At 36.8% G+C, this 25,819-nt stretch overlaps 1 protein-coding gene across 11 annotated transcripts in view; it reads right to left on the minus strand.

Annotated features, from left to right (window-relative positions):
* The window catches only part of ADD1 (adducin 1), a 62,561-nt gene that overhangs the window by 24,478 nt on the left and 12,264 nt on the right, over window positions 1-25,819 (minus strand). For 10 of the 11 annotated variants that reach the window (XM_061993856.1, XM_061993853.1, XM_061993855.1 and 7 more), the window contains 4 exons: window positions 6,313-6,525; window positions 4,901-5,063; window positions 3,687-3,838; window positions 777-857 (listed from right to left, as the gene is read on the minus strand). In XM_061993856.1, the coding sequence (XP_061849840.1) occupies window positions 777-857; window positions 3,687-3,838; window positions 4,901-5,063; window positions 6,313-6,507 (591 nt within the window). In that variant the 5' untranslated portion in view covers window positions 6,508-6,525. Of the gene's footprint in view, window positions 1-776; window positions 858-3,686; window positions 3,839-4,900; window positions 5,064-6,312; window positions 6,526-17,510; window positions 17,584-25,819 lie in introns of those variants that run through there. The other variant, XM_061993852.1, reaches the window with a different exon arrangement.

Below are 25,819 nucleotides of genomic sequence, written 5' to 3' on the forward strand. Positions count from 1 at the left end.
GGGCACATATTGGTTTTCCCCATTCCTTTTCCTACAGTTTTTTCAATTAAAATTTTACAGATGGTTGGGGTGGAGTTGTACAAGAGCCAACTTCACAGATAGCTGAGGGGGAGCATCAGGGCCTCATGGTGCTAAGTTTGACATGTTACTACTGTGCACATATTTACCTCACCTCTCTGCTAGAGGTTACTTACAGTAGCCAGGTGGAAAGAATAGTGTGAAAGTCATTATTTCAACACAAGACTCTCAACCATGTTACCACAAGTTGCCTTCAGCAGCAGTGCAGACTAGACTGAAGATAACTGCTCATAAAACATTTCCCTCTGGCTAACGGTTAAGGGAGCTGTGTCTGCAACTGTGATCATTACATCTCAAACACATTTTATCTACTCCCTTGGCTTACATCATTAAACGATGGCAACTAAATTAGGCATCTGACAAATGTCTTGAAATTGTAGTCGGTTTGCATCATTTATGCCTGAAACACGTGTTGTCTCCCTCAGTAAGCCTGGGCATGATGTCATTAGCTATCTAAATGACCTGGCTTCTCTTTACAACTGGATCAACTGAAAGACATTTCATGGTGCACATCTGCACAGAAATGCCTCTGAGATACCTCAGCTGTATCAAAACCAACCATGTTCAATCAAACTGCTCTAAACAAATAACACAGACTAAAGTATTCTCTAGGATAGAATTGACACAGTGACAGATATACAGACAGAGCAGATTCAGATATTCAGATTTTACAGCTATGAAAACCAGTAATTACTAACCAGACTGGATGCAGTAACTTCACTATAGAGGAGTCCAAAGGGTACAATGAGGAAGTGTTCCTGCTCTGAATTTACTCTGGCCTGAGGACAAAACAAGGAGTACAAGTTATTAAGAATATTTTACTAAAGCATACAAGGCCCAAAAACATGAAAGGTACTTTCACTTTGTGAGTATAGAACGGGGAAGTACCCCTAAAACATGGGCAGTGACTTTCATGGATGCTACAACACACCTCAACATAGACCACAATTAACTCATGTTGAACAAAACCAGATGATAGGTACATGCCAGAGTCCTTCAAATTGGTGGAAGGTAGCAAATCCTTAAATCCTGTGGTAATGACTGCTGTGGATAAAAGAAATGATACTGAGAGAAATGGGGAAAAAATAGTGACTGGATTTTTTTTTAGAAGAATGAGTTTATACTCCAATTGTATTTCTACTCCAGTAAAACAGCAGGTATGAAATAAAACTGTGCAAGAAAACGCAAGAATTTGGCTCATGGATCTAAAACATCTCAATGCTGAGAATTCAACACTGATTCTGGTGCTTGAGAGACATCTGTGACATCACACTTGCAGGCTTTCTTACCAAGTATCCTGTACTTCTAACCTCGTTTCTACTACTTGCAACAATAAATGCATACATGCTTTGATATAGTTCTACTGCAGGGAAATAAATTCTGAAATAGTTGACCAGTCATCCAAAAGCTTCTAGTACAAATCCAGCTTCTTTTGTAACCAACTGGTCACATGCTATAGCAGAAGAGCCTTAAACTGAACCAGTTAATCAAAGTTAACCTGTACTTCAATGAATCACCCAAATAAACACTTCTCTATTACAGAAGTGTAAATGATCTAGGAAAAAAGTCTTCTACCTATTCATGCAAGACAGAACAGGTATCACTCAGAATGCATCAAAAGCCAATAAGAAAGCTCAAACGTTAAGATAAATAAGCCCAAGACTCACAAACCACCTTACTTTAGGATTAGATCAAATAACTAGCTCATGTCCTCAAAGCAAACCAAGACCTGGTGAACAATCTGTACTGTAAACCTGTAATCTCAAATTCTGCCTAACCCTGGAGGAATCCAAGTTTGCTCAACATTATTGTACATGATATGAAAGCTCTTGATGCTCTGTAATTCTGCTTCTGTATCAGGACTGCACCACTCTGAACAATTCCACACACAGCAGCTGTCAGTGATAGATAAGGATACAGGAAAGCAAAGATACTCTACCCAGCCCCCTGAAATGTCCTGATTGACACATGCTCGCATTTCCTCACAATTCCATTCTCCTCCAACATGTAGGCGTCTGCCCCTCACAGGAGGTGGTTGGGTCTTTTCTTAGTTATGAAGTGCACTGGTAATCTTTAGTTTGAATGTAATCACCAGTAATTAGAGTATCCACTAGTAAAAACCTGAAAATCTGGAGTCAATCTCCCGCTCTGCATGAAGTGGTAGGCATCCATCACATTCCAAAACACTGCCTTCCTACCACATTATTACCTAAAGCATGGGTTTATGGAACAAAGACAAGACTGTTTTGTGACAACCACCACCTTTCTCTATACCAGCTTCTGAAGGCAAATTATATCTATTAGTCACCTTTCAGAATGCTGTTCATTGGAGCAGTTTGTAAAAGGCTTGGGATTGCTGCTGATAACTATTATCAAAGAGCTTTCCAGTACCACTTTGCTCTTCAAAACTGACTAAAAAACCTTTAGAATCTCATATTCTAAGTGCTTTGACTGTCTTCCACCTCATGTGGTATCACCATTACCTAATCTTCCTATGCTTCCCCCTCACTGTCTCTTGTCCCAAAAGAGGCAAGTTTCAAGTATTCTACCCCAATCCCATGCTATTACCCTAACTGCATGCTGTAGCTTACATCTTTATCTAAACATATTAACATTCCCAGGGCTGAATTTTACACTAGAAAGTCATCTCTAAACCTGCTTGTCTAGTAATCTTTTTACCATATTCCCTTCCCTTTTACAAAATCAACTCTCCTGTCGTGTATGAAAAATCTGGGGGTGGTATAGAGTTGTTTACACGAACCATTACATTGGAAATGTTCCCTTACTAAAGGAAACAAATGATCTAACCGATATTGCCTTGATCCTATGCCTATCCATATTGTTTATCGTCTTCCTCAGTTCATAAATACTATAACTTGAAAACTGAAAAAGCAGTAATAACAAAAATTACCATGTTTTACACTGCAGCTAGAAAAACTGAAAATACATAAAAGACGACCTCTACCATGTAGGAGAAAAACCCAAACAATTCAGCTCTGTTAGAAAAACAATTGACTGGGTTGCACGCCACAGCTGTGACTTTACTCATGAGACTCATGTTGATCACTCTTCTAGCATATAAAACCTCCTTGATTTGACCTCCTTGTCATTATTTTTATGGCTGCCAGCGATTACTCAGTCACAAGGAAAATTGCTGGCACACTGCATTAAGCTAAGTAGTTTGCTCATGTTCAGAAATACTCTTTTCTTGTTCCAAGAGGTTCGTACCTTGAATTATAAAATTCAAATAAATGACTAATAAGACGATATTTCCATACTTCACAAGAAAACTAAGACATGACCTTGCAGAATAATACATACAATTATTCAAAGCACTTAAGATACTGAAAGACTTCAGGAATATTAATTTCATCAGAAGAACTTTCATGTACACTCTCTTAAGACTCTATTCAGGCTACAGTAGCTGACATCCAAGCTGTTCCAGCTCTTACTCTTGAGATGAAACGACAAATCTCTTCAGTGTTATACTGCTTTCAATACCACTTTGCTCCTCTTCTACACAAAGAGAAAATGATAGATGGAGGAGGAAAGCAATTCTCTTGTATGATAAAACAATGGGTTCAGTTATCTGTTGATTCAATACTCACTGTTATATGATTGTAAATAAGCTGAGACCAGCCAAAGAGATCTGCTAATCTGTAGAAAGCTGCCAATTTACACCGTAATAACTTCTCCCCTTTTTCATAAGCAATGGAATCTGAGCCTCTCAGATCATTCACTGGTGTCACCATGCCAAGACCTGAAAAAAAGAAGGGGTAAAAAGGAAAAATCACAAGGGGAGTTTTGTTCAACATCAGTTAAAACCTAACAACATGCTCCACTATTATAGTGGTTGTTCTTTCTAGTTTATACCAACACATTAACTTGAGAAATGGATGGCAAATTTTAATCACTCTAATGGTAAATTTATGTTACACAACTATAATGCCAGTGTTTGACAAAGTCATTTATCTTTGGTAGACTCTGCACTCATTTCCTTCCTAACATTCACTAGCGCTAAGGTGACAGTGCGTTCCTTAGCAACACTTTTTTTCCTTCTCTCAAACTAATGATTGTCTGTAAAATACAATTTCATTGTTAATAGAAAAATGTAACAAGAAATACTCCACTTTGAGATACGCTACTTGGTATTCCCGAAAAGGAGAATTACACATCCAGAAAGATGCAGGTGGGTTCATTTAACTGGGAAAGTTGAAGTATAAGTTAGAGAGAGTTACGGTAAATAATTACAAACACTTTGGTTCTAGTTGCAATGCAATTAAAAACATGGTTAAAAGTTACTGTGATAAAGCAGAATCAGGCCATGCTACAGTATAAACTATCGATCAGTTTTGGAGCACAATCAAGGATTTTATTAACACAAAACCTGTGTGTACAGGCCTTTATACAATTTCTATTTGTTCTGCTTGCTGATGTTTCTATAGCCTTGCTCCACAGGAGTCAGATGCAAACAGTATTTCAATGACAAACTACTGACTATTAACGAGTGTTTCATTTTCCTGCAGCCAATCCACGTGGTAAGCACTACTAATAGTTAAACTTCTAATTTTTTTACAGTGCCGATTTATCAGGATTACTTTTCCATCAAGATACCATACTCAAAATAGTTTATCTAAATTATACACATTAATTACATTGCATATCACTGGGGCATTTAGAAACTAATCAGTTCATGTTTGCAACGCTCCTATGAGCAGAACAGGATAGCATTAGAACTTCACAGCACTTCTCATCATTCAGAGTCTTCATTTTAAGCCTTTCAAGAAAAGAATCCCACTATTATAACTGAAAGTGCACTCACTCATGTTTAAGGCAGCCATTCCGCCTTGCGGTGCAGCAGGGTAGACATTCGGCACGTTCGTTGTCATGAAATCTGCAATCTGCTGTAAAGCCAACAAACCTGTTGGGTTCTTCCCCTTCTTGAATTGTTCCTGGATCATTGATTCCAGTTCTTCACAAAAAGCCTAGCAACAGGACATAGTATAACATAAATCATGTTCAAATGAACTTAATCTTTCCTACAGAGTCATTTTCACAGGATGAGAACATCCTGTACCTGTTCTGACAAACAGCTCAGGGCAAAATTACTGGGTACACATTGTCACTGGAAAAACGTTGCTTTCTGGAGCACCGGTAATAGAAATCATTTACTTTTTCTGTGAATGTAAATTCCAGCATTCTCTCTCCAAGTAACACCAAAACTAATTAACCTACTAATATGGATTTCTGGAAGATGCAGCAGGACATACAAATGACTTGAACACAAAAACATGAAAGGAAAAGTAGTAGAACCAGAACAGAGAAGGAAAGTTGTTCAGTGTGGCTCACATGGAATTAAGAGCCAAGAATCCATCCAGGAACACAGGAAGGAATAGCCATTGAATTTAAAAAATATATTTAAACAAAGGGCTGTTTACTTTTTTCCCTAGTTGTTTGTTTCTTTGTTTTAGGCTTTCTCTTGTTTTAACTTTGAAAGGAATAAAAAAGATTTTTTTTTACTATAGCTGGTAGCTGCCGCATTTGACAAGAACACTGGAATTTGGACTGAAAGAGAAGTATTCCAACCTAAAGTGAAACTAAATAAAAAGGGTCTATTTCACATGGAGAAAAAAAGTAAATGAATCACCACATCTGTATTCTAAATCAAGTTGTGGCACGAAATGTTTTGTATCTGAAGTCACCCATCAGTGATTACAAAAGGAATAAAAGTTATGGGAGAAATTCTGTGTATTTTCTCCCCAAGGAAAACTTGACTTCAATATTAAATGCCAATCATTCAGTTTATTACTGTCCATCCTTTCAGAAAGAGATATATAAAAATATTTCATATCAGAATGATGCATGAGAAACTGAGCATGAGACAGATCTGCCCTGCCTAAGTTACTCTTGGAACTGTTATTTAAATGTTTAAATGAACATTGAATATAATAAGCACCAGGTGAAAAAAGGTCATACAAGAACTAGAGAGAAAATGTGAAAAAACATTGATGATTATACAGAGAATTCTGAAACCATGACTGAGGAGTTGCTTCATGGTAGACAAAAAAATTCAATCAGATAATGTGAGGAAAAATTAAGATACTTTAGTAGAGAGGCCAATCAGAAAGAAAGATTAAATGGATTTAAGATACCATAAAATTCTCCAATTCGATAGGGATATTAAAGATAGAGATAAGTTTATCACTTCCAGGACAGAGCATTGTATTTTCTTACTGGGCTTTGAAGAATCATGGAGACTCTCTTCTTCTGTTCCATCATGTTAAAATCCTGGCGAAGGTCAGGTGCCATATTCCTCTCTCTCAAATAATCTGGATTATTTTCATCGACTCGATCAAAATATCTCTCTTTATGAGGGGCTGTTGTTGGAGGTGGTGAAGTCACCACCCCCACTCCAGAATCACCATTCATAGCACTGTTTTAGGGAAACTATGAAAAAGGGACAGAGAAAAAAAAATAATTTCCTTACTTAAGAACTTTGTTACAATAAAACATGTGCAATCAAAATCTAAAATGAGCATAGCTTCCCAAAATCAGAAACCATGTTTGTGCAATTGGATAGATATATTTTACAGGAGGAAAAATACATTTAAATACAAGGTTAGAAAAGTAGGCTATTCAGATATGCTACATACATGCTACAGAAAAATTGCCATTTGAACTGCCTCCAGTTCTTTAAGATGTCTACATAGCTTGATTTTCAGAACCACAGAACTCTTTTGAACATTCTCCAGACTATGACAGAGAAGTTCAAGGCATATGAGGTCTAAATTCATTGGTTTGGTTTTGTTTTACTTTAGAAATGAATGCAAACATGAAGAACATTGCATAAATCAAAATTTAAATCAATATGAAAAAGAGGATATTACACATGTTCATTAACATGAAGAATCGGCTACACCAAATCATGCAAACATGTTTCTGGAGACAAGCTCAGAAATACCGAGGCATTCTTTTCATAAAGGTATTTCTTTTTGGTTCATTCAACAACATGCACATCACTACATTAGCACTTGGGGTTAGGAATCTGGAACATACACACACAGAACCCCCACCCACTGGCCAGGGTTTATTTCAGTTTTACACATTATCAGCAACAGTATGTATCTACTAGAAAGGCTGAAAGCTGGTATTGCTCATACACACATCTCCCTTTCACTCGCAAGAAATCCTTTGTGTTACATCATGCCAGTTCTCTGGGCACGATATTATAACCTTCATTACAAAATCCTTTTTAGAAGACTTTTTTGAGTCTTTCCACTGACAAGCAACAGTTCAATAAAACCGCTCTTGCAACACCTGGAGACTGAAACCTCTGACTCCTGATCATCTGACATATCAAATTAAAACTAAGCTTCTCAGAAAAGATGTTTTTTCTTCACATATTTTAAATGATTAATCAAACCATTACTAACACTCTAAACTGTACTTCACTGAACTGTATTAATAATAACTCTGACTGGCTTGCTAGTTCAGCAAACAGCAATTAATTACACAATACACTGAATATGCAAGGTTTAAATCCCTTGTGCTGAAAGTTAACATCTTCACTAGGAAAATGAACCAAGAAAATCTAATAGGTCTTTTCCTGGAAGCAAAAGAACAGATAAAAAGAATAAAGTAGATGAATATAGATCCCTGTCCCAGTAAGGTAAAACAAGACTAATTTCAGTAATAGCAATTTAAATTCAGGGTTCATAGAGTGAGGAGGATCCTGATTTAAACTGTCAGTTTTATTACACATCTTCAGCTTTGCAAGGATTAGTACCACTAAAACCTGCTGATATTATCAAGACATTGTAATTCTTTTTGCTAGGTAGTAGGAAAGATTGTATGACTAATCATTAATCTTCTATGTAACCAATAAATTGATGCAAGTCTCTCACTGTTTTTTAGATTTTTCTTAATGATTCATTTTAAACTGTCCTTGCTTGTGGAACTTAATTTTATTAGTTTAGTAATTTACTTGCATATTTATTAGTAAAACCACCTCAGATGTGAATGTATACAGAAAAGACAAGTTTACATCACTTTGAAATTCAAAGTTAAACAGAATCTTTGCAGCGAAGAAAATTATCTACTTCAAGACCTCAAAATTAGATCTCAACCTCTTATTTCCTACAGTAGAAGATAAGTTTCAAAACTCCACCAGTTTCTTATTTCAGAATGAACAAATCACTGAACAGCTGAACACAAGCAAAATAAAAGTATTTCCATTGACTCTGCAGAAGATACTACTATCAAATCTATGTTCACACTTTCAACACTCTAGTTTTAGGTGCTCAGTCATTTCCACTCACTGAGCTGCTACATAAGCACACACAGACACCTCTGCACTATTTGAAGTATTTAATTTTAAACCAATCAGTTTAGACTTTAGAAGTCATGGCTGGATTTTATTTTCCTTTTCTTTCTTTAAAGTAAGCCCATACACACATCTTTGTTATTACAACTACTTCAAATTACTAACTTTCCTCCACCCAGGAAAAAAAAAATACAAGGTTATAGCAAGAAGAAATAATGCTTTTATCCACATGGAAAGCCTTTTAAGATATGAGGCCTAGAAAGTTTATAGCAAGTGAGATCCACCTTTCATTTGGCAGCATCAGGTCCCTAAAACATACTCTCTAAGCTCTCCTCCTTTGCACAACCTCCAGTCTGTACCATCAGCCATTTCATACCTCAAAGAGTGCTTTTGAAGGCCACTACCACTGTCCATAACCCCTCCCCTGAGCTCTATTAGCTACGCTATTACCTCTACATCTGGGTTTTCGTTGAAACTTGACAGCTGGCAGATCCAAACACAGGCCCAATCAAAGTCTGAACTTCACCACTGTGTTTACCATAAGAAATTGAGAGCTTTAGAAACTTTGTGGTCTTCCCTGTGGGCTAAGGTTTCTAAAGACAAGGCAAGTTCCTCAGGTAGTGCAGAATTTATACTGTGTTCTGTTAAATGTAGTCCCAAATGTGTATTTACTTTAGAGCAAAGCATGGGAAAACTATCAAGTTCAAGTTTACCATCACCAGCAGAGAACAATGGCCTACTGCCTGCTGAAGCATTCAATTCCAGAATCTACTTCAGTGCAATGCTGCACCTCGTGTGAATGTGCAAGTGCAGTTCTTATTGAAAGAAGCATACACACATCTGCAAATATAATTTTGCATTTAATTATTTATACTATTTCCATCTTACTTTCAGAGTGCTGAAAGCTATTTCCAAATGAACTACATACAGAATTCCTTCTCTTTGCTGTTTCTTATTCACACCAGAAAGAAGCTGCTCCCTAACAGCCTGCACAGGCAACATTAAAATGGGATCATAACATCCTGCCAAAGTCATATCACTCCTTCACCCAGTATAAGATGGCATTCAAGAAAGTCCTGGGAAGCTATTACTGCTTCACCACTATGTAGTAGTAATGATTTAACAAGAAATTCAATGTTTAGCATGTAAGTGATCATTTTAGAGCTAAGGTTATTTTTCAGTTTCATAGCTCAGTTTTGTAGATAACCAAAATTAATGGCATCCCCTCCACCAAGGTCTAGTAATTAACTGTTTTAAACATAACTGTAATAGTAATTGTTTCTTTGAATGGCTGTCAGCTACTGATAATAAAGGTATTGATTTTTGAATTAGAAACAGATGTGTTTGAAAACCTTTTGCACAAGCCATTGAAATTGATGAGTTTCCTCAAAAGACCCTTTGGGAGTAAGGCATGATGAACTCTCAAGTAAGAGCTTAGTTAAAACGGATACTGATAAATAAATAAAAGGAATCTGAGCAGTTAAGCTGAACACACACTGGGGAATGGCCAATGGTTCTATGAACTGAAAAGTCACACAAAAAAAAAAAAAAATCACAATAGGCTGTCCAGGCAGTAAAAAAAAAGGAAAAAAGTAAAATCATCTTCACACCCACAACTCTTCAGAAGATAGCTCCTTTCTGAAGCAGTGTACTACAGCTCTCAAGTAAGATAAGCTGTAGTGTCAAAGGCCTTTTTTGCCATGATAAAGTGTTTTTATGCAAGAGACTGCTCTAACACAACAGAAAAAGCCACACCCTTAACTGAAAAGCCATGGCTGTAAAACATGCATAAAAAGCGCTTCTCTTAGAAGCAGCTATTTTCAAGTATAACAGTCAGAGGGAAGAGCATCTATTGCTTGGGGGTCAGGGGGAAAATATATTAAAAAAAAAAAATCATAAAACCCAAATCAAACCTTAAAGTGACTGAAGCAGTTTGATCCCTTCTTCTACTACATATTGACATGAGGAATTTCAATAAAGTACCACATCAGATGAAAGCCACCAAGCCAACTTACAGTACATTGTATTTATTGCAGTGCACATGTACAATACGCAAGTGGTATGGGCAGGTTATTACTGAAATACACTTTTGTCAGAAAAATAGATCTATAAAATGTATAGCACCATTTACAGACACTGAGCAATATTTACAAAAAATAATCTGAAATTAGCAGTAATATTTTGGGTTACTTGTAACTTTCAAAATCCCCTTCCTCCCCCATCTTGTTCTAATTAACAGAGAGTCTCATCATGGGATTCACCTAAAAGGAAGTGGCGTTACAGAATTTGGTTTAAATGAAAGAAGAAAGGTTTGTAAACAGGAATGTCACAAAATCGTTCCTGTTAATATCCAGAAAGAAGAAAAATCTTATTTTTTAAACAGCTATGTTCCTCAGTACTAATTTTAAAGAGTTAGATGATGCACATCTACTTAAATTTAAACAGGAAAGACAGTGAACAACACACAATAAGAATCTACAATATCTTGAGGTCATGTTAAAAGTTCCCTTAAATCTAAGAAATTCTAGAATATAATGTAAAATACAACATTGAATTTGGACTGTGATCTCACTGTAGTTCACAAAGATATTTAACACTTCAATAGACTCATGTCAATACCTGGGAGTTGGGACAGATTTAAGTACTTATGTCTCTGGTATAAGTTTCAGTGTTTCTGACTTGAATCGTCACCATAAACATTTAGAAACCTTGAGAATATATAAAATGTCTCACAAGACGTATACTAGCAGGCACCAGCTAACTATATTTCTTGGAAGAAATGAATTTTTGCAATCACTTAAAGTTTGGTTTGATTTCATTGTAACTTTTAATGAGTGTTTTTATTTCTCCTCCACACCCAGAGGAAATCGTTTTTACTAAGGCTGCAGTTGATGGAATTTGACCTAACCTAAAGGCTCACTGCCACCAAAGGACTGAGCACACCTCTTCACAACAACGCAGCTTTAAGTTTGCTGAGGCCAATTTAGAATAAAAATACACTCTGAGAAGCAGGAAGGAGGTTGTGACAATAAGATGAGGGAACCCAAAACACTTCTAAAAAAAACTTGCCAACTCACAAGACAGTACATGCATAAAAAAACCCTACAGTAATTTTAAGTCTAGGAGAGTTATCTGATCAAAACCTTACAAAATCAAGTCATTTCAGAGAAGAAAAAACCAAAAACCGAAACAAAGACCCACCCTCTTCCTGGTAGCTTACAATTTTTCTCTGTACGAAATAACATGCAAGGCACAACATCTGTATGGGACCTTGTGTTAAATTTGCCAAGTAAATGAGCAGCACACTTCTTAACTGTTGATACAACCCCAGTCAGTAGCAACAAAGACTGTGAAGACCCTTTTCCAGAATGTACAGCTTCTGAGACCTATTTTAACTACAATATAGCAATTTGCTTTGCATCCACTATTTTTCTGACTACACTTTCAACAAGTTATCTCCTCTCACACCAGAGCTATGTCACGAAGTCTAATCAATTTAACAAGTTACTGGGAAAGAGACAAGAGGGTATCAAAACCAAAAGTCTCTTCACTGTTATGCAATCAGCAGTCTTTGATGAATAAAAGTCACCTCAAACATTCATCTAAGTGACAAGTGAGAGAGAGGGAAGGGACCTCTATTTTGTATGCAAATAGAAAAGAATAGGGAAAGAACAAGGAAAAGAGTAATTTTATAGCCCAGGAAAAAGAAGGTGACCGAGGAAAGCTATAGAGCTGAAATCACCACATGAGGAAGTCATGAGGTGACAGGAGGGAGGAAGAGGAAGGAAAAGGGCTGGGCCGCACTGAGGTGGTGCAGCACTACAGGCAACAAGAAACAAGTCCTAAGTGAGTCATCAAGAACAGATGGAGTTCAGGTGAAAACTGAGTTGGTAAGATGACAAGGAAGCAGAATACTCATCCAGAGAAAATAAGGTGTAATGATCACTTGGTGTCTGCAAAAAAAACATGTTTAGAAATTTGCACTAATACCACTTTACTCAATATTCTGGTACTGTCTGTATTTTTTTCCAATTTTCCTTTACTTTAGAATAACAATTGCCAAACTTGGTCCTTATAAACTTAATATTACTTCATAATAGGGAAATTATATATGATTTGTGCTACAATTTCCATCATTTTCAGTGAGAACATTTTGGCACTAATGACAATGGATTTGTTCTTTACCACTTCAAATCTTTCCTACTGAACTTTCAAAAGGAAAAGCTGGCACTATCTTAGGAAGTCTAAGAACAAAAAAAATAAATCATGACTGTACTACTTATTAGAAAACGTACTTAACTTCATGAACAATTACATTCATTTTTAGCAAATGTTCCTAGCTCATACATCTTCAGAGTTTCCTCTGCTCTTTGTTTTCAAACAGGAAGAGACTATTTCACAAACAAGAAGTTATTTATTATGAACTGAATTCAGGCACCATCATCTTGCTTATTAACAGAGATGCTGCAAGTTAAAAACTGGACTCTACAATTTTTTATCATTTCTAAAGACACAATATTATGTGTGTATTGAAGCTCATCAACATTTATTATGATTTCCAATACTTACATTAAAAAACCATCTTAAAATGGTTAAGAACAAAGAATGAATCAGAAACCTGTTTCAAGTTAGACCTAAATTTCCAAATTATGAAAGGCAAGACTCTGCAACAGAATTGTCAAAACAGGAGTTGCTACAGGTCTTTTACATACAAAATACCAAATTGCTTTCTGAGTGCCACAAACTTATAATTTTCTTTGTTTAAAGAATCAATGATCACCAATATCTCAGGTTGGATATGAGAAGGAATTTCTGTCCTGAAAGAGTTCTCATGCATTGGAATGGGCTGCCCAGGGAGGTGCTGCATTCACCATCCCTGGAGTTGTACAAGAGATGGTCGGATGTTGCACTTGGGGAAATGGTCTAGTGGTTGACTGGGCTGGGACAAAGGCTGAACTCGATCTTCAACGTCTCTTCCTGCTGAAATGATTCTATGATTCTATTTAAAAAAAAAGTTGTATTAAGACTGTAATATTAAATTCTTCCTTAAATTGGTATCCTCTACCTAGTCAGAAAAATTAAAGATCCTCTATTTTGTACAGGAAGAATAATCTAGAGTAAATCAGAAGGACAAAAAAAACCAAACCAACCCATAGCAAAATATATATTACACAAAGGCTGTGGAACTTGCACTATGATGAAGAGTTGAAGGAGTTAGGTCCTTGTTCTCTGGAGAAGGTTCAAAGGGACCTCATCATAGTTTTCCAGTTCTTAAAGGATGACTACAAAGAGGATGGAGGCTCTTTCTTTGCAAGGTGCCACAAGGAGGACAAGGAGCAACAGATACGAGTTGCACTAGTAAAGGTTTCACCATGGTACAAAAAGTAAATTTGTTTCACCAAGAACAATCAAACGCTAGAGTAGCCTCCCCAGGAATGTGGTAAGAGTCCCCATCAACAGGATGTTTTCAAGATGTAGCTGGGCAGAGTGTTAGGTAGTCACAACAAGGCTCTTTCACAAAACAGGTTGCCTCAGATGATGTTTTGAATTCCCTTCCAGTGTGGACTGTTCTATGTTTTTACATAGTATAAACCTACCTAAAATTTAAGCTACAACTCAGCTAAACAGATTCAGATGGAATATTGTTCAAATTGTCTTAATTCTGCAGAAGTTTAAGTATATATGGCTCAGCACACATAATTCAGTCTTTGCGAAAAGAAGAGGGGAGAAGTTACATTACAAGCTAAGATAAAGGTAACTTCCCTCGTTTCAAGAAAGGATTTAAGTGGCCAAAAGCATCAAACTTTCAGAAACAATGATTATTCATCTCCTCTCCTTGACCTCTTTCAAGATTCCTTCCAATCCTTAAGATTCTGTGACACAGCGAAGCACTGTGTCCCAGGAACTGGACTCCACAGGAAGCTGAGGATGACACTCAAGACAATACAGGGCAGCATTGTTGGCACTCCCTCCTCTCAGTGCCTGGCCCCGGCCTGCTGGAAGGTTTAGATGCAACTGAGGCTCATCAACAGTCCCATTTTTTTTATGTTAAACTCTCCCTAATATGATCTATTAAACTATGTTGGAAAGATGACATTTCCAACAGCTCACTCCAACATAATTTAAAATGGGAAGGAAACCCAACCTAAAACTGAGACTGGGAATAAGATTTCAAAGGGAATGACTCTTGAAACTGTTAACTCCTATCTCCTATGTCAGCTCCTCCTGGCCAGGTCCCCAGATTCTTCCCAGTCCTACCCTTTTAACTTCCCTTCGTTTTTTTTAAGATTATTTCCTTCTCCAATTTTCCTGCTAAGCACTCTGCACAACAAACAACAGAACAGACATTTCTAGCCTCTAAGAATCTGTTAAAGAGCAGTTTCAAATTAACTTATTAACATCAAAATTACCTTGCTTTCACTTATTTGAGCCAGTAACTTAACTACTTTGTTTCCTGCACTTCTCATACAGTATCTCTATATGTTCAGTACATAATTTAATGAAAGATTAAGGAAAGTGATAGCAGAAGTAATATGAAATGTCACATTTTTCATGTAACAAACTCTGCACGTAAGTATCTTAAACCATAGACACCTTAAGCTTTACTGCTGAAATCCTAAGCGTTTCACAAACATAGCAGAGAATTTGCATGCAGATGACAAAACAGGAGTTTCACCAGTTCATTTTGCATTTCTCCAGGCACAACGTGGAATTACGAACTCTGCAAACTAGTGTATGTTTTTCCACCCTCTTATCAGAGGAGAACCAATGGTCACAGGTGATGCTGGCACTATAGACATTTCTATTAGCCCCCAAAATAACTCCTTACAGTTCAGTGAAAAACACAGGCTTCAGTGTTATGGTTCAGAGCAGTATGATGGTTTTCAGATAAATCTGTTTTATGAAGGTGCTCCAATACTGAGATTGAAACCCACACCTTGAACAGGGACTTAAAGTGCCTCCAAAAAGCATCCTCATAATTACAACACTGCTAAATAAAAATCTGTCCAATACTTCAGAAGATTATTTGCCTGCAATTTTATTTCAGAAATGTAACTTCCAATTCAAATAAGTTTCCCAAATAAAAGTCAGAGAATTACATAATTAATAGTGTAATATCACAAAACTCCATTTAACACAGCTAATGGAAAGGAGTACACCTGGAGACAAAAATTAAGTCAGAATTACTGAAAATTTGTTGAAAAGCCATAATTAGAACTCAATTCAGGAGCTGTCACAGATCACTGTGTTGGAATTACAAGGATCATGCTGTGGCCAGGTGGTCTACCATAACCATAAACCAAAACAATATAAAGTAGCACGATTATCTTCCCTAACTTTGAAAAAACACCACTAGGATTTTGTTTCTGGTTCTCATGTACACAGATAAAAAAAGGAAAAAATACATGAAACATCAGAGTTCACAGAAAGGCTACACAAATCATCTGGAATGCAGAAGACTAACATGTAGCAATTAGTAGCTCAACCTATTTGGTTAACCAGAAAGGTTAACTGGTCATAGAAGTGACAGGGCCTTTCAGTCCTGCTAACAAAAGTATGGAGATATTTAACACTCGAGAGAGAGTATCAGACAGATTTGCCCTTGATTAGAGGTGTAAGTTTCCTAACCATACACATGCAGTAGTAAGTAGATAATTTTGCTTTGAAAACCTTCATAAAGCACAAGTTTTAATCCAGGTTCCAGAACACCTTCTACTACCCGCACCAAGATAAGAGTCCCATCTGCTTCTGAAATCTATGAACCTACCCTTCCTTCTCAGGCTTTGGGAAAAATAAGTTCCCATATGCACAATGTTCTCATGTTATTTGCAGCTTCCAAAGCACTTCTAGTATTCTAGCACTTCTCCCCTCTCTCCCTCCTTTTCTTTTTTGAAATAGCACCTACCTCTGCTGGTAGGTTGGTGACAGACAGAATTCAAAGGTACTCAGAGACAGCACCAAAAATCCTCCTTAATCATTCTCCACTGCTCAGGTTAAATTGATCAGGATTGCCGTAAGGGCAAATTTTTCCTCAGATCAGGTAGGATACCCCTTCCTATTTTTAAATTATCTTCTGCAGCCTGAAGTGCCTCAAGTGCCTCCTATCCAAATGACTCAGGCTTACCTTACCTGAGAAAAATCACAAGCTCCCAAATAACTTAGCTTGTCTTGTTGACTTCTTCAATGCATTCAGCAGTTTAGTCCACTGAAATTTAACTGCTTAATGTTTTTTAAAGTTAAGTTTAATAGCCTGTAGAATAACAAGGGTTGCACTAGAGAAGTGGTCTCTATGCCTTACTCACAAGACTATAATTGAAAACACTGGTGACAAGCACTTTTTCCAGACTGCCTTATTGCTTCATTACATTTCACCATTGATGTCACAGAGACTAAGTACCACATAAGAATGAGTCAAGTCACTAAATTTTGTTTTCATCCTCTAATTATGTAGAAAGTATCAGAGGCCAAGGCAATGTAAAATTCAAATATTTTCCCACTATTAATATTTATGGGTGGTGGTAGCAGTACCAGAAGACAAACGTACATGTATTCTTGCCTTCAGGATCATGAGTCCATAAAAAGAAAGAGGTTTAACCCAAATACTGCTTATTTTTAGGTTTCTGTGAACTCACATACACTTCCCAAGCCTCACACCAAACATGCCAATAAGCCAGTGCCCTCAGATTTCTGAGCACAGGTCAAATCAGATCACCAGCTTTCCAAGGGCAGGGCCTCAGCTTTATCCAACAAGTATTTAAAAAGCTGGAGACAAACTGATCAGCATGTCTGATCCAAAAATGAACACTGGCCTTAAACTGAAGTTATAAAAGCTGCTCGACTTTTTATTCCAGTACTGGATTTGTGGAAAAACACAAATGCATAAATCAGTTTCTCAAAGAAAGAGCCAGAACCGATCAAAGTAAAAATGGATGTTTGTCTGTGTAATGACAAATCATGTGAGAAAATTTCTGTAATTTTTACACACACATTTGAAATCAGCTATTCCTAGGAAACTATATACTTAGTTATGAAAGTCCCCTAATTCCTTTGCAGTAGTCCAGAGTCCCCTGGCAGGCAAGCCATGTACTTACATAGAGGTCACACTTACCCCAGAAGGGTCTGCTGCTGCCTCACAGAACAGCAAGTTCAGGGAGATGCACAGCAGTTGCACCAGCGCCTTCAGGCAGAAACAAGAACCAGGTCAAGTATGATCAAGGACAAGGTTTTACCACTGTCCATTGTAAACCTGGAGACACTTCTGACACAGCAGGTCAAGAGAAAGAACACTCAGCACAGGCTCTTCCTCACAGCAGCGGAGAGGATGTAGCACTGCATGAGAGCTGTGGAGTTCATAAGCAGCTTTACCAGACACAGAAGATTTCAGAGCTCATTTGAATGCAGGACACAGCACAAGTTGCAATTTGTCTAAAGGAAAGTCATACACATGCTCTAGGTGCAAAGACAAGAGGAAAAAGAAGCTTTCTTTTCGTTTGACTTAAGGGTTCAGCAAAACATGCAAAATGAACAAGACCCCTTCACTATGCAATGCAAATATGGTAGCATTATTTCACTTTTCCTGTAAGGTTTTATAGGTAATATTTTCTGACAGTAGCATCTATCTAGTGTGACCCTTCTTTTAAACAGAGTTCATATTCTAAAACATTAACATCTACTTTTAATAAAATGTTTGTTAAAGAGTTTTCAAAAAGGTTATAGTAGATAAGTGTCTGGGAAAAAAACAAACAAGCAAGCAAAAAGACTCCATCCATATACTCAATGCAAAAACCTAAAAGTTTATGTTTAAATTTACTTTCTCTTTAAAGTTCACCACTGCTGAAGTCCCTCAGAACCTATGCATAAAGGATCAACTGAAATGCAGCAGTGCATAGGCGCAGTGGCCCCATTTTGGCCAGGATCCAGTTATTTTCACATAGCCTGAATAGCAAGGGATGAGATTTCTGAAATGCGTTGGCAATGAACAGAACAATGTCATTTAACCCTTAGAACTACTCTGCAAACCTAACTTATTCCAGAACAGCTGGATGACATTTTGCATCTCTATAAAAAGTAGATATTTAGAGGGGAGAGAAAAGTAGGTACAAAGTATTCATCCCACAGTTACACATAAATAGTAAAAACATTGCTATGATTTCACTTTATGCAAGCACGAGAGCTATTTTATGGGCCTGTTTGTGGTTTTTCTTCATTTAATTCAGATTAAACACTGAAAACATCTCTCAACCTAGAATAAAGAATCTGTTTACTCTCTGAAACTGAAACCTTCCTGGGATGAACTCTTAAACCAATCAGATACAAAAAAAACCTCCAAAGCCCAGATAATTATAGTTCTATCTATATAACTGCATCATCATTGGTAGATCAAATTTAAACGCACTGTATTCCAAGGGTTCAAGTCAGCCACTGAAATTATGACAGACTGCAAAGGACAACGGCACGCTTGACAGTGCGTATGTGAACCTCAAGGATCGGTCAGAGTGAAGGTGGCATGCCTGTAATCCCTCCAAATTGCCTACACACATGTATGAACAAAGACACTGATGCACTGCTTTTCAACCTTACCTCTAGTATGGAAAAAACTGTACCTAAGGAAAAAGTCTTCATCAAGAGACTGAAACTGGAATGTTAAAGAGGGAAGAAAGAAAGACACTGTAGGGATTTTAACTGCAAAGCATCTAAATGTGAGGACTAGATTTATTGGAGTTAAATAAGTAAGCAGAGAAGCTATTTTTTTATAAAGGAAGTTTACTGGGAAAACTGAAATTCTAAAACTCACACACATGAACTATCAGATTCTGCTTTACAGTTTATTCTGATTATGTAAGCAAAGCTTAGGGATGTATAAGAGTTCTGCAAAAAAAGGACTGCAAAACCAAAATACTCTAGTTGAACTTCTTCCTTCACCAGAAATTATTAAACCTTAATAACAGCTCTTACCTAAGCTCTCACACATCCTGATTTGGAGGCAAGATATTCTTACTGAAGCAAGGGCAAACTAAATGTGCTTAAGCATATCAGTTTTTCTTTCCAGGCTGAAATAAAGCATTAGTATGTTCCTTACATAGTACAAAAAGGAACAGTGTCACTAACATTAGCATAACAAAAATATAGTTTAGTACAGCCTAAGACATCTGATTCACTAACTCCTCATGTTTTTCCGAGCTCCTGTTCTGACATACATGTTCTTGGGGAAAACAAAAACCCCATCTGACTTGCCTATCTATCACCAGTGATAATTAGTTTTCAGATAACTTGACATGCGCTCTCCTTTTAAGCAAAGTAAATAAACTACACCTATGGTTTATATTAGTTTAAACAATTTTAATCTGAATCAGAGATATACTAGAGATGTCTTTTTATGTAATATGCCATTTCTGTTGATGGCTTTTTTAGACAATGATAATAGATCTTAAGTGTGGTCTGGCAACATTTGCTACTACTCAAGGTTATGTAATAAACACCAATAATGAAATTCAACAATTACATTCATTTCTTTATGCTTTTCAGGAAATGTTAGGAAAGTTACAAGCATTAGTATAGTTGCTCCTAAAGACTATGAAATCATAAAAAGAAGCATAAAGAGACTAAGTAACAGTGTGTCACCTCTTGGCAACACAGCCACAAGTTGAACTTACTGTTACTTGATGTATTTATGACTACTATACATATAACTTCAGTGATCCTGCAGCAAATGTCCCACAAAAAAAAAAAAAATCTGCATTATGATGAGATTGTCTGGTTGAGATTCGAGATGAAATTAACCTGAATATTCATAACTAGATGCATGACTTCAGCCATTATGTTCTGGCAGAGAATCCAAGTAACTCAGAAATTTTGATTAGAGTGTGCAGGCATTATACTGGAGCCAGCAAGTCGGATATGTAAGCAGCACAAATGCTGATGGGTGTGTTACCAGTCTGAGCTAGAACAGAGTGAATCTAAGTACATTCATGAGGTAGAGGCTAGTATAAAGACTGAAGGTTTCAAGTAGATCAGGTAGATGAAGGCAGTACAGGTGCTGAATTTTTCATGAATTTCAGATTCTGCCAGTGTTACCTCCCCTAGTTCTTTTATAGCACTTCCAAGTTTTGATTGAGGAGGAAAGGAAGGACAGAAATCTGGATAAGTTATCAGATCAAATTAGGCTCTTAACACAGTAGAATCAGGCAGGATTTTAAAAGTCTGTATGCAGAAGGACACAAACCTCCTTGGAGAATGCAAGTTCTATTAATTTTGACTTAAATCTTCAACATGAAATTGTGTACTGCATTTGTACATAAAATCAGCTTTGAAAGGTAAGCTTCACATATGTGTTGTCATTCTGTTTCCAAATTAGATAACAGCCAGGCTCATTCAGATGTTCAAAATCCTTTACATGGTGGTTAGTCAGGCATTGGGAAGTCCTTCAAGTAAAAAAAACTTTTAGGAAGATAATGTGGTTTCCACCATCCTTTATCCACCCTGCACTGAAAATTTCTGGACAGTGTTTAAAATAGATGTCCTATATAATGGATATCAACACTACCTTCAGAGAAGTTTCAGAAGTGACAATAAAACAAAGTTCATCCCATTCCACAATTCCCAAATCCAAGAGCATTCTCTTTTCTGTCTTTCAGAATGCTCTTGACAACTTTAATCTACAGCTTACAGACATATAAACTACATATAGAAGTCTTACTGGAACTTATTTTCCTGTATTAGACCATTGTTTGTTCTGTGTTAGTTAATAGTATGTTAAGAAACACACCTATTTCAGTAGCAACTCATTTCTGCTTTTATTTTTCCAGGAGTGTGAATGTACTCCCCACCCCAAAATTATACAGTCATGTTTCCTACTTCTGGGTAAACATCAAGGGTCATGCACACCCACATGTTAATAGATGAAATACCATGAGAAAATTATCTTCCTGACCATGTTGTCTCCCTTGTCAGGCAAGTATTACACAACTGAACATGGCTGCATTAAATTAACATTATGCAAACCCAGGACGTATCTTCCAGCTGAGATTCTCATTGTTTCCACCTGAGTGTGGCAAAAAGACGTCACTTACTTTGCTTTGCAGGGTTTCAGAATTACACTGGAGGGGAATGCAGTAGTTTAGTTTCTCCAGTCACTCTAAATCATGTACAATGTGTAATGGCCATTTTAGTAAAATTATTTTCAGGACCACAAACAATTGTCTGCAGCAGCCCAGACCTCAACATTTCAAGAATCATGGTCACTCTCACACTTTCTACTAGGTCTATTGCTTAACTAGGACCATTCTAGTCTCCAGATGGTTACATTAATCAACCAAAGACTCAGCAGAGAAGGGGAATGTACAAAACACTAAAAGCTGTGCATAAACCATGGCATAAAGATTTTATTTGCATTGTAAGACAACAAGGACTAATCCAAGCCTGATATTTCAGCAGTTACTGGAATGGCTGTAGAGCCTCACACATCACAATCCAGTTAGTCACCAGAACTCGTGCTCTGCTTCATTGTTACAAAGTAGGCTCCTTCATAAAGGCTGCCTTCAGTGAAGAGCTCAAGCTGGATGCATTTACATTTCGGGTCTGGTTCCAGCTGTCCAGTGCAAGGCCCAAGGGGGACACATCAGCTCTCCCTCCTTCTCTTCCACACATACAGCTTTGAGAGAACCAGCCCCGAGCATTCGAGTTCTCTCTCTTCAGTCTAAAATATTATGTAAAGACAAAGGTGTGCATCAAAGTATCCAAAGGTCAGAACAGTTTTGCATGGCTATAATATTTTACTAAACCAAACTAAAATCATTATTAGAATCAAAGGAACAAAACTGAAATCATGTCTCTGGCATTCTGCACTTACTGAATTCAAGTCTCGATGTAAAATATGAAAGGGTCCATTTCAACACACAGTCATGCTTCCAGGTTAAATGGAACATTTCAATCCACAGACTAACGTCTTTCAGGCATGGATTATTTTACTAGACAAATATTGTAAGATGAATAGTAAAAACCCTCAATGTTTCTATACATCTGTCTTACCAGTCATCTAAAAGCAACTCCACCGACTGTTCCTATGTGACCTGATCTAGGTTGACCTGCATCTGCAGGGAGGTCCCTTCCAACCCCTACCATTCTATGGTTCCATGACTATCACATTGTCTTTATTATCGATATTTAGGTGGATCTCTATCCAAGTGATTCCTCTTCTGTCCAAAGATAAAATATCCTCTGTCTTTCAACAAAACAACTAGCTAGAAAACTTCTAAAAACACAGTATACCTTCTTACATTTGCCTAGTAGTAATCACAGACCCTCCCCCTCTATGACCACACCTAGCCAGCATTGGATTTATAGTCCATGAAACAGAAATTTAAGTTAAAAAAGTGAACATCAAGTATACACAGCTTTGAGTCCAAGTAAGTTGATTCAAACTCCAAGGAGTCAATGATGCCAAACAATCCACACAGCACTGTGAAAGTACTTCCACTCTTGACTCAAGCTGTAAAACAAACTCTTTCCAGAAATCCTCCTGCCACTATTTTATTGCTGAATATGTATCTATGGTTCTCTCAAGTTCATTGAAAGGCTACTGGCATCAGCAATTGCAAAACAGTGACATGTGTGCAGTATTCAAGGCCAGAATTCTAAGCCCAGCTTTTGCAGCTATTTCCCAAGCAGCATGCAATGGGAGACATGCCAGCAATTGCTGCCCATGCGAGGTTCAACTGATCTCAATAAAACCTTCGAAGTTAGTAAGCAGCTCTCCAAGGAGATGGGCAAACAGCTGTGTGAAATGAAAACAATAACCACTTACAGTAGAGCTGTATTGTGGCATTTGTTTTTACAACTATTATTTTATAGGTGGAAACACCTACTCTAAGCCTTGTTTCCAAAATGTGTAAGTATATCATGCTTTCTCTGGAGCATTGTATTATTTTCAAATTCTTCCTTGACAGCTACTCCCACATTGTGCCTGCCATGCTGCAGAGCCTACACAACTGTTTGTTGCAAATTAGGCCACATGCAACTCCCACTTTGTTGGAGTTGTTCAGTACCAACACACCCAATCGAGCTTATGAAATCCAAGAAATCCTTCAAAAGTGTATTCTATAGGGCCACATGATAAATGACATTGCCTATCCCATTAACATTAAAATGTTGCTTTCATTGCATATCCAGCCACCAATTTATTCTATCATGTCTTTCCAGAAGCCTCAGCAAAAGATACATGCAGTGTATATCAGCCACTCAACTTCAACTACCTTGGAGTCAGAAATTAATAGCTTCAGATTTTTACTCTTTAAGGTGAAAAGTCTGGCAATTGTAATGTTCAAATATTAAGCTTGATCCTTTATTTTGTCAACTACATAGATTTTATAAGGAAGAGATTCTGTAACACTCTTTTGTATACAGCTTCTGTAGCTGCCTGAGTAAAAACCTCTTGGGATTTCATAAGCGAACATCAAAACATTATCTAAAAGAACAAAAATTGCCAAATTAAAACCAGTGCTTTAACTTTCCACATAACTTGACTAACTGTGGGCAGTGTGCAGTTTTAAGCACAGTGTAACACACATACACTCTCATTTGCAGTGATTGATTTATGCTTTATACCATGAAAAACAAAAGTTATATACATTTTAACCTTCCTTGTATAACTGATACAAAATGTGTAATCTTACTTGGCACTGTGCTAAACTCTTGACTGTAACAATACCTCATAGCAGTAAGTCCCATGGGCAAAAACATACAACATTTTTTTAAAAATCAGCACATAATGAAACCAATTTTAACTTTCTCGCCTGTCTCATATTTGTCCACTCTTTTCTTTCCTGTTACTACCGTATCTTGTTACAGAATTTCAGAGATATACCAGCTAACAGGAAATATTTTAAATTTTTCTTCCCCTCTTTAATCTCATGAACCTCTACAAACATCACTAAAGATGAGATAATTTTATGAAGTTCAATGACACACAACAGCAATCTCTCACTAACTTAAATTATTCATGAGTCTGTTATCAGCCTTATCCCTGATCTTTCTCTAAGACATCCTCAAGTTCCCTGAAGTCTCAAGCAATCTATACAAGACTATTACTTCAAATGTAATTTGTTTCAGTTTTCTATTTCTTCCATAACATAGGAAGAAATTAAATGTAACAAAATTCGGAAAGCCCATTATCTAGTCACTATATTGTATCTCCTTGTTGCAACTTTGCTCTGTGCATATGCTACTCTCTCCACTAGCTATTCCTTCATCTTTTTCACAGGGAAACTACTTAATTCAACAAGACTTGGAAAGGACATATATTCCTTGAATTTATTCCCCAAAGATCAAACTGCATGTCAACATGCATCTTCATTTTATAACACAGATTAGATTTAATATGTTTATGAAGCACAGACATGACTCTCACATGAAATAAGGAAACAAAAGGCCATATCTAAATATGCTGCTGAAAACAGAAATTATTCCAACATTGACCGCATCCCTTTCAGAACTAGCTATATTAGAGGCCACAATTGCAAGGGATACTATTCTAGACCACATAATAAAAGACTGTTTCAATTTACAACAACTGAGCAACACTGAGCCTCAGTTTTGACAGATAAAAGCCATGAAGCTTTTTCTTCTCTCTGGTGTTTCATGGTATATTTCCAGTTAACACACAGATTACCTAGTTCACCAGAAGGGGGAAACTGATAAGCTTCCTACATCACATGCATTAAGTTAATTTAAAAAAAAAACACCTTGCTTGCCATTTCAGAAACTGCTTATTTCTTTCATTATCCTCTACTATTTCAAAGAATAATATTATTTACTTTAATCTCACACCTTTTCAGTTACCATGACAAATTCTATAAAGTATATTTTTCAACTAGACCATAAGATCAAAAAGATCACCAACTTTTACAGATTTCTTACTGCACATAAATCAATACATTCTTTTAAATTACTAGTATTCCTAAATATCATCTCTTCATTTTAAGAGCTTTAAGATGACATCTGCTAAGTCATTCACTATTTGGAGACTGTCATAAAATTGCTTCAGATTTTGGATATCTCTCTTTTATCACATGAGACTCTTCTCTAGTTCATACCTGTTTAACAGCAAGTGACAAGACAGATGTCTAAAAGCAGATTAGATACAATTTATTCAATACTCACGTAATAGTGAGCACTTCCTCAGGCTCTGAAGTATTGACTATTATTTGTCAGCTTTCAAAATTGTAACTCTCAAGTAGTTTTCCCCCAAAACTGCATTTTCGGATATATTGTTAGCTAAAGCTAACATTAACACTCAAATACATGCAAAGTGTCATTAAAGTAATTGATGTCATGCCTATGTAATTATTTACCACTCACATTAATCCTTATGTGTGAATAAAGCAATTTAAAGGAATAAAATCTAGTTCTCAGTCTTCTATA

Source organism: Colius striatus, chromosome 3 (genome assembly GCF_028858725.1).
Source record: "Colius striatus isolate bColStr4 chromosome 3, bColStr4.1.hap1, whole genome shotgun sequence".
In the NCBI taxonomy this organism is placed as follows: Eukaryota; Metazoa; Chordata; class Aves; order Coliiformes; family Coliidae; genus Colius; species Colius striatus.